Below are 10592 nucleotides of genomic sequence, written 5' to 3'. Positions count from 1 at the left end.
AAATATATATGACTCGCAAGTAATCGCACATGCTCAGTTGATCTCTCTCTCATTCGTTGTCTGTTTAGGCTTGTTAGTGCAAATCTACGGAGCCTCAGTACAAATCAGCATGGTACACATTATGTTATCATTACTAACTTATTTAATGGTCACATATTTTACACCTTTTTATTTTTAAAATAAAAAATTTATTTTTAGTTTTATTTTAGGTTTTGATGTCCTTAAGAATATATATTTGCGGTATAAGTACCAAAAACATGTAATACAGCCTCAAATTAGAAATTTGATCGCATATCTGCTGCAACTACCAGACAAAAAAACAACGACAGCTGTGGTTAAATGTAATAAAACGAGCAAACTGAGCATTCAAATTCTGCACAGAATTCTCTGTTATAAACAGCGCTGATATATGTCAGGAAACCAGAAGCGATAACGCTAACTGTAACCATAGTGTTGTTTTAGAAATAGTCGAATACATTACATCATTAATTTCAGGGTTTGTGCAACCTTTTGAGAGAGAAATTCAAGCACTTTTCAATGACTTTCAAGCATTTCACACAACTATTTCCAGCACTTTAATGCTCTAAAATGATCCAGTTTGAATGTTATTTTTAATGGGATGACCAAAATATACTTTGTGGTAAACAAACACTTATGTAAAATTTAAAAAAATACATCAAATCACAATTATAACCAGTAGTCAGCAGCAGCAATAAGAGGTTACTGGCTTATTAGCCATTGATTTCTACTTTTTCTCTATATTGTGAAATGATAAAATCACTATTATAAAATATCAAATCATCAAGAAATCAGATTTTGTCAGAATTTTACACTTTTTTATGTATGAAGTAAGAAAAGTCACAAAGTGCCTTGAAAAACAAGCTTTTCTTCAATTTGCTACTAAATCACACAATCACTGAAGTTGGTCAGTTCCATATACTAGAAGAATAATGGTACATTTAATAAGAGTGCAATATATAATTTTTCTATATAAAAATGAGATTTTGCACCTGTTACTGTTGTTAATAAAAGTAAATTTTTTATGCATCTTAACTCAAGCTTAGTGCTTTACTGTCAAATCTGTATAAACAATAAACAAAAGAAAAATAAACAAGAAATGAACATGAAATATTATTAGTAGTAACTGCACTTATTAATGCAAACCAATAGTAATTTTATGATTAAATGATCTATATTTTAATACGAGCCCTGCACATGCGAGAAGTGTAAGACGAGAAGGGCATAACCCTATGAAAAAAGAAAACACGCAAAAATCGCGGTTGCTGCGGTTCTTGCATTCCTCTGCGGTTTGCTCATCAATAGTGCGGTATTGCGATATTGCGGTTATTGGGACAGCCCCATTTGTGGTTACCTTTTAAGTGCATTGAAATGCTGTTTGAGTAGTTAGCTTACTAGGTTTTGATACACTAAGTTTGTCACAAAAAAGGGGGTCTTGCATAAGGGTTTACAGCAAGTTTACAGTGATCTTTCATCCTCTGTCTTACAAAGCATTTATTAAAACACTCACGTACCTCAGTCCCGTTAGGGACCTCAATTGCTTATTTCCGTAGCCAAACACGTTAGCATATTGAGCCGATCTGTGTTCCTGACAGTGTATGGGAATGCTGACACTTTGAACTGCCCCTCTCTCAATATTGAGCTTTCAATATGACTATATCAGATCAGGCCAGAGAGAGAGAGGGCTGTAATAACCAAATAAATTGCCTCCCTGGGGCACCAGTGTGTTCACAGAATATCAAAACTCCTCTTTCTTATACTCTGCAGACTTTGAAGGAAAAAGGTTCCTCATAAATCTAGCTGCGGTAATTAGTGTTTCATGGGAGGTTTATTTAATAAAATCATCAGTTGATCTCAACAGACTCTGACATTGCAAACCTATATCTGAAAAACTACTGCGTTAAGCCTCACAAATCATGTTAAGAGTTTTGATAGACAAGAAACTTAATATAAAAGCCACATGACAGGTGCTTCAATAAGTCTGCCTATTCCTCTACTCTATTTTCCTCTCTTTCATTTTCCATCAATCCACTTTCCCTGCAGAGGGACATCAAAGCGGTTTTGAAGGAAAGAAAAGACCGCACCACAGCTGTAGTGATACTGGAAACTGTGTGGGGCTTCAACTGAATGCTGGGAAAGCGAGAAAGCCATTGATCTGTATGGATTAATTCTTATCTGCTGGATTTAGACACTGGCATTGATTATAATACCATATACTGGCCACATTATCATTAAGATTTCAACTATCTTAATCCTGTGGTTACATGATATCACAACTGTTATTCAATGGATCACCCACTTGTATTTAAAAAGAAAAAGGCATCCAAAGTATTCTGGTCCTCAGGTAATACTGGAGTTCTTCCTTAAAAGAGTAGTTCACTTTCAGAATGAAAATTCTGTCATCATTTACTCACCCTCCACTTGTTCCAAACATGTATGAGTTGTTAGTATCCGAACAGTTGATGGGCACCATTGACTTCCATAGTAAGAAGAAAAATACTATGGAAATCAATGGTGCCCATCAACTGTTCGGATACCAACATTTTTCAAAATATCTTCTTTTGTGTTCAACAGAAGAAAAAAAACTCATACAGGTTTGGAACAAGTGGAGGGTGAGTAAATGATGACTTAAAATCAAATACTAAAAACTAAAATAATTTTAAATGCTACAAGTGAATTGAAGTATTACAACATTATAATGTACTGTGTGTAAATAGATATTCATTTTTAAATATGATAAAGATTACATTTAACAGTGATATTAAATTATGAGTGCAGATTTTAAAACATAATAAAATCTGTAATATTGGCCTATAACCAATATGGTTGAGATATATTGCACTCCTAATTATTTACCCATTTAATCATCTTCCTCCTGGCAAAAATAAAAAAGGTCTGATTTCTATCAAAAGTAATACACACTTTCTGCAATAAGCTGCATGTGCAAATATGTGGGATGAATTAAAAGCCTAAGTATAAGGTTCTGGCCATAGAAAACACCACTAATATATTAACAATTCATGTTCGTATTGAGGAATCACAGTTACAAGCAACCTGTGGATTAAAGTAATGTTAAACCAGGGTGACTATATACCTATATAAAGAGTATTTGTATGCCAGCAAGCAAAACCCAATTAAAATGCAGCTCAGGCTTTTCCTCTTTTCCACCCAAAAACGTTAACACAATAAATCTGTTATTCTGACAAACAGACATGCCAACTTTGCTTTAATTTCCCACCTCAACGAAACCCTGAATTCCAAAAACAAGGTCAAAGTGGCCAGCCAGAAACACACACAATGTCTGACAGAGACATACAGAAGCACTGACTGGAAAGAACATCTCTTCTATAGTTTGACAGAACCTTATAAACACACACACACAATCTCCTGAGGGCTGTTAGTTGTTAGTTCTCTGAGAGATGGATGCCAAACTGTGTGACCCTTCTTCAGGTGTCTGGCACTGTTATGAGTGATTTCCTCAGTCTTGTTTCTGGCAAAACATATGCACAATCACTCATGATACAATTGACTGTCTCATAGGACACTTTAAACTATAATTCATTCTCGCATCAAATCATTTCATATCACAGCAAAGCATGTTGTCATGAAATTTAACGCCACATGAAACCAAGACATAAAACTCCACATTGATTAGAGGAATGGATTCATTAAATACTTCATCACTGAAGTCTCCAACCAAACATTCACCTTGAAACATCTGCCATATAGGAAATCAGAGGTAAGTACTCATTTAAAAGTACTAGTACAACATGCTGCATCACTTTGAAGCTCAATGACTTGAAACCCAAGAACTCTGTTTACTGACAGTCCCTCAGATAAACCATTTCCTCGTCACAGCCTGTCACCCTCACGCCTCGGCGGACATCTGACGTCCTGTATTAATTATAGCTATGCCCAGCTGCCCCACTGTCTTGCGAGAGATGTGGCAGTGCTGAAATTTCCTCTATTTATAGTAGGAGTTCATTCTAGGGTGGTGGAAACGAGTACAGAATGGAAAAAGGGTTTGGTCGGTTACGAGCTCAGAAGGGAGTTTCCTTACCTTCTATGGATGGGGCCTGGTCCTGGGCCGCATACAGCATCTCCTTGAAAGCCTGTGTCAGAAAAATAGATACGGTAATGATGAGATCACAGTCTTATGGTGCAGGTCAATAGGGCAATGATGTAAAGAAGTCTTACATAGTCTATTAAGGCAACTTGTCATGGCAAAGAGAGTTGACTTTGCTGGATATGTAGGCTAATTGAGGTTACTTCAAACGTTGATCTAGCATGTTATAAGAGCATTGTTGTTTCTTTAAACATGAATATTAGACTCATGAATATTAGTTTATTTAAACATGAATTCTCTTAGCATGCCATCAACCTTACAGATAATGAAAATCACTGGACAATTATGCATGGTCTGTTTCCAGATATTTCAGGCTGTGAAACATATAACTTTATCCCAAAGGTCTTTGATAGATTCTCCTATAGTGCTGCAATTTAATTGCATTTGATTTCATGACAGCAAGGTTATTCTCAGTAATTGGTTTAGTTTCATTCTTTCAAGAACAAAACTGATTTCTTTAAACTTAGGGAGGCTCTGAAGATAATGCATAAATATAAAAATGCAAAAAGCATCTTAAAAAGTTGATTAGTATGCTTTAAAACATGTCAGAATATCTGCTAAAAATGAAAAAAAGGTGCAGTTATTGCAACATTAAAGACAATTAAATCCATTTTTACCTGACCTGAAATTATTTCCATATTCATTAATTAATAGTAATATTAAAGCTATAAATTATACATGTAAAAAATTATAAAAATATATATATATATCATTTGACATGTTGAAATGAATGTAAAATACAGTATATATTTACATGAATAAAACCAGTTAATTTAGCCTATCAAGCAAATTTTCATTTACTTGACAAAACAGACTTTTACAGTGAAGGATTAGCTACAGACTCACTTCTTTATATAATAAAATAAGATCTATCGGATGTAGTCAATGTAAACATTTAGCACGCAGGGGATGAAACATCTGGCAATTTACTACACAAGCTGCTGTCAGTGCAGGGAGCTGCTCAGTCAATATATAGCATAGATTGAAATGCATATCTAGACACAACAAAAGACAAACCACAATCAATAACATTTATTTGCTAAGCAGACATACCCTCGTTCAAGCTGAACACCAACCAAAGCCAACTAACGTGGGGCTGTACAGATGCTGTGAACACTTCTTTTTACTATAAACAAATCTCACAGTCAAGATCAAAGCCTGGCCAATGTGTCAACCAATGAAATAAGAGAATCGTCAAGATGGCGGCATTGCCATGGCAATGATGCTGATGACACAAAGGCTAGATGTGCTCTACAGAGTATTCAAGTCATACAACCAATAATTGTAACCAGGATACATTTGCACTATGCATCTGCCCATCCTCCAGAAATATGTGTGAATGCGCCTGTGTGAGGTTCGGGCAGATCTTTGCGTCCAGCGAGCCTGGCAGCAGATGTCATCCCAGTGGGAGAGGGAGCGCAAGTCCCTGTGTGTATATGTGTTTGTGTGTGTAAGTGTGTGTCAGTGCATGTGCGAACAGCAGGTCTGTGAAGTCAGCCAGCAAGATCCATACGTCCCAGCTTTGAAGAAATATACTGTATGCATGCTCAATGCAAGCCATATATATATGTATTGTTGGTAAGGCAAGTATAGAACTATTGCTCATGGTTAGGTTTAGTGATTTATTCTAAATCCTTTAAGTTTACAAATTTGGCCCAAAGCCTGACTTGTACCGTTGTGCTACACACATGAATTATACCTCATATGATCGGACTAACATTTTCCACCAGAGAATGATAAAATAGGCAAAAAAAAATTCACAGATGTACATTAAAGGAAGGATCCAAGTCCTACCTGGGGATCACAAATACTTGGTGGACTCTTCTCATTTTGCAGTCTGCAAAAGCCTAACATTTCCTAGCAATGCCTTATAGCAACTGCCTACAACAGACTAGCAACCACATAAAAAACACTAAGAACCACTCAGAATATTTAGCAACTGCACAGCAACACCTAAGAAACTGCCAAGAAGAACATAGCAACCATATAGAAACACACTGAGAACCACTCAGAACACTTTAGCAACCGCATAGAATCACACTAGCAACCTCCCAGAAACCTCTTGCAACCAACTACTTCTAGAACACTTAGGAAATGCATAGCAACACCCTAGCAACTACCCACAACACCTTACCATTCACATGTGTTAAATATACTGGAATAGAACATCCACCACCACTCATATTTTCTCTGGTGGTGAGCGGTACTGCTTTTCTATAATTAAGCAGAAATGAATGAGCTCATTACATTAATCAATATTGACGTTAGTCAGATGAATCTCCTGATGTAGTAATTTCAGCTATAGCATGATACTGCTAAATATACTGTATATTATGATTGTTCTATTGACAATCATAATTATGTTCCTCTGATGTTCAGAGTTAATGGTTGAATGCCTCCATAAACAAATCTTTCTCACTTTCACTTTCTCCCTTCTTAGTCAGTCTTAAAGGCAAATAAGATACTACAGCTATTTAAAGGGGTCATATGATGCTTTTTTAAAGATCATTATTTTGTATATTTGGTGTAACAGAATATGTTGACATGCTTTAATGTTCAAAAAACACATTATTTTTCAAATACTGTACATTAAGCTTGTAACACTCAAAAGAGAAAGGAAAACTTGAAATCGCATCATATGACCCCTTTAAAATGCACAGCCCAGAGTGTGAGAACTCATTAATTTATCACTCAATCAGTTTGTCAGTTTATCAACTGGTAGACTAAACATGTCATCAGCCTTCTTTCACCCTTCTGTTATTGCAATCTTCTTTCCACCTTTGCATGTAAATCACTCAATATGTCATAATATTTTCAAGGTCATCCGTTTTGAAGATGTTATTTACAGTAACAATACACATGTTGCATTGTTCAAAATCTTAAGGAAAGGATAAGGAAGTTTGTCACTTGGGGTCAGCAGAGCTCATTAACATTTAAAGGAAAATGCTACAAAAACGGCTTGATCTGAAAAGAGCTGTTTTTGACAGGGTACAAAATGTGTTTTTTACACTACCATTGAGAAATTTTAATCAAACGACTTTTACAGACTTTTCATTAAGACCGCAAAGAATCATATCAACTTGTGGAAAGTGGGCATCCTATGACCCCTTTAAGAAGTTCATTCTTTATTAGGTTCCTAAAAACAGTTTATGGAGTTTTATTGCGTAGACTCTGTGGTGCTGCTTCCCATTGATTTTCTATTGCACTGCTAGCCACAGGCGGCAAAGCAACAGATGAGCAGAGACGAGTCCGTCTAGTAATCATGGCTTAACTGCTCACAGAGGGATTTCAATGACCAAACATTAATAAATTCTGCTTTTCTATGGGATACACTCCTTTTATATTGAATGTAGCTGAAAAAAGATGTTTGTCTTCATCTTGCCAAGAGAAAATCAGAGCCTAGACTCCCATTTCTGCACAATCTATCACCGCATGTAAAGAATAGAGCCAGACAGTTGTGTTACCAAGCAATTGAACAGGTGTACCTAATAAAGTGGCCGGTGAGTGTATATCTGTCATGTAAACAGTGTCAATACAGCTCACAGATCCATATAACACTCTCCGGTAGTGTCAAATGACAGGTTGATCATTAGGAATTAAAAAATGTTTTGTCTTGTCCTTGACAGATCAAGCCTTTTCTATGGGATACACTCCTTTTATATTGAATGTAGCTGAAAAAAGATGTTTGTCTTCATCTTGCCAAGAGAAAAGCAGAGCCTAGACTCCCATTTCTGCACAATCTATCACCGCATGTAAAGAATAGAGCCAGACAGTTCATTGATAAGGCGGTACAGTGCTGGAAAGGATATTGCTAATCATATATCTGTCATGTAAACAGTGTCAATACAGCTCACAGATCCATATAACACTCTCTGGTAGTGTCAAATGACAGGTTGATCATTAGGAATTAAAAAATGTTTTGTCTTGTCCTTGACAGATCAAGCTGGAATCTCACTGCAGTCCATTCGCACATGCAAATTGGTACATGCGGCTAGTAACTGAGGTTTGACAATGAAAGTCCACCCGAAGACAACTGCGATGAATTAATCAATCTTAGATGCAACAGTGGCAGCATTCACTAAAACACCTGAGAATATCTGCAACAGATGCATCAATTTTTGATTAAATGGTCAAAGACTATTCAATCTGCCAAACTATGTAAGAACAAAAAATTACAAGAATGATTCTTAACAGACAATCACTGCAAATTTCATGGATAAATGTGTTTTGTTTGCAGTTTTTCCAACAGTTCATGTTTGTCTGGGTTCTGTGTCTGATTACCGATTCACTGCTCCAGACAAAGGATTTCTCCTCCTTTGCGCCAAGACGGATGCTGAAGCTCTGACCATCCACCATCACACAACAAATACCACTGATTTATTGTCTAAGGGTGCAGTCAATAATTCCACAGCACAGAAACAATAAATAAACCAACATCAGATTAAAATCATGCGTAACCAACAGTTAGAATGACCAGTACAACATTTTTCCATCCACTGTTCAGATGTCAACAAAAACAGCATAAGATAAATAAAATATTACACAACACTCATTAATAATAATAATAATAATATAATTTCTTAACTAGTAATTCTTAAATGTCTTAAATTTAATTAATGTTTTTCCTAATCATGTTTTATTTTAAGTGGAATTAGATTCTACTGAAGCAGAGGCTTGATATTGGGGCATGATATATTTAATGATGGATATACCATGAATCTCTCAGAGCTCTTTCCTTTGTTCATAATTCATAAAACTAATGGTGGTTGAAAACCTAGGAAACCATGGACTGCAGTGGAAATTATGAATAAATACCTTTCATGATATATATTTTTTTCATGCTATATTATATATTTAATAAGAGTACAACAATCATAAATCATGATTATTGTACATATAATATGCTGTTGTATCAAGCTACATTCTAAAATGTAATTCAGAAGAAAAAAAGAAAGATTTTTCTGCAGAAATAAATTAAACTCCTACACTCAGCAAATTAACTGCCACAGACATAAAGTGGGCGAGCAAACAGATTACATCAAATGACCTTTCTGGCTTAATCCCAAAAAAGAAAACTTAAGAAAGAATTTAGGTGGGTTCACTTAATATAACTTCACAATTCTGTTTAAAACAGAATATATAACAGACATTTTTAAGGCAATTTCTTTGTCCCAAATATGCAGGCAGGTGTTTGACAATGCTCCAGATGCACTGATTTGTGAGAGTGTCAAGAAACCAGAATAAAATCACTATGAACTGAAATTTAAAAAAGGGAAACAGCAACAAATGGTTTTAAATATAAATAAAAATGCCTGGATGTAAAAGCTGGCAATGGTTCCCTCATTAATATCAAATAACATAAAGAGACAAATTATGCATATGATGCATACTATATTATGTAGTAGGCTATCATATAGTGTACTTCAATGCAAAAACTACAACAACAAAAAAGTGCATTTAGCAATTTATTTTTCAGACACATTATTGTTTCACTTTAGGTCTGATACATTTATATAAATATATATATATAGAGAGAGAGAGAGAGAGAGAGAGCGATCATTTAACTTAAGCCTGTAAACAATCTTTCGTAGCTTCCACAATATTCACAATTACAACCTGTTCAAATCAAATAGCCCGCTGAAGTTTTGTTCATACTGCTACCTCCGAGTTGCTTCACAATCTCTGCGATGCAACTAGGGGCTACATGCAGCATGCAAAATTCATAAATAAATATCTTACCTCGTATTGAATATATTGTTTCCTCCATTCTGGAGTAATATGGGCGGACAGGTGCTCCGCAAACTTCATGCTGGCGGAGCAGATATCCCACAGTAGGACTATAATAATATCCTCTGATCGGGCAGCGTCTTCTTTTGGGGCTTTTGTTATTTCTGTCACTAAGTTACAGAGCCGCATCCGTTGCGTTGCGTTGCGTTGTGTTGCGTTGCGCTCTGTCTAAATCCTGTCCGGTGTATCAGAGTCCACTAGTCCTCGGTCCAACATATTACCCCACTCAAAGTGAAACCCGCAACAAAAGGGGACTAAAAGTACCCTCCTTCTACTTCCCAAAACAGGTGCCTAACTGACAGCGCTACAGCCCCGGTGCGGGCGTCTCTGGGAGGGACTTTCTCTCTCCGGACTCTCTAGTCTAGGCGTTTGTGAAGTAGCTGTTGTCCGCCATCAGCGCGCACTGGGTGAAAGACGTATGTGCGTCACAGCGCGCCGTGAGGTGCGTTTAGAAACTGTTTGTGATTAATCTTATCATGCTTTTTGTCTTAATATTTAAAAATAAAAGTACATATTACTTAATTTATTACGCCATTTATTACTAGTTCGTTATTTTTACTGTGTCGTTAAATGTATGTGTCTGATCAAGAATGATTTTTCTATGTCAAGCCAGAAGGAAACAAGTAACAGTAAACTTTCAAAACCTAACCCTAATAGTTAA

General features: G+C 36.0%; 1 protein-coding gene across 1 annotated transcript in view; it reads right to left on the bottom strand.

The window, feature by feature from the left end:
• LOC107758009 (xenotropic and polytropic retrovirus receptor 1 homolog) overlaps window positions 1-10332 on the bottom strand; it is a 66804-nt gene extending 56472 nt beyond the window's left edge. The window contains exons 1-2 of the mRNA XM_016575639.1: window positions 9884-10332; window positions 4079-4130 (exon numbers count right to left, since the gene is read on the bottom strand). Of these exons, the coding sequence (XP_016431125.1) occupies window positions 4079-4130; window positions 9884-10060 (229 nt within the window). The 5' untranslated portion in view covers window positions 10061-10332. The remainder of the gene's footprint in view (window positions 1-4078; window positions 4131-9883) is intronic.
• Window positions 10333-10592: the final 260 nt, after the last annotated feature.

Source organism: Sinocyclocheilus rhinocerous, unplaced genomic scaffold (assembly GCF_001515625.1).
Source record: "Sinocyclocheilus rhinocerous isolate Xijiao unplaced genomic scaffold, SAMN03320098_v1.1 scaffold1314, whole genome shotgun sequence".
Taxonomy (NCBI): Eukaryota; Metazoa; Chordata; class Actinopteri; order Cypriniformes; family Cyprinidae; genus Sinocyclocheilus; species Sinocyclocheilus rhinocerous.
Note: the sequence above shows the minus strand (reverse complement) of the source record. Positions and strands in the feature narration are given on the sequence as shown.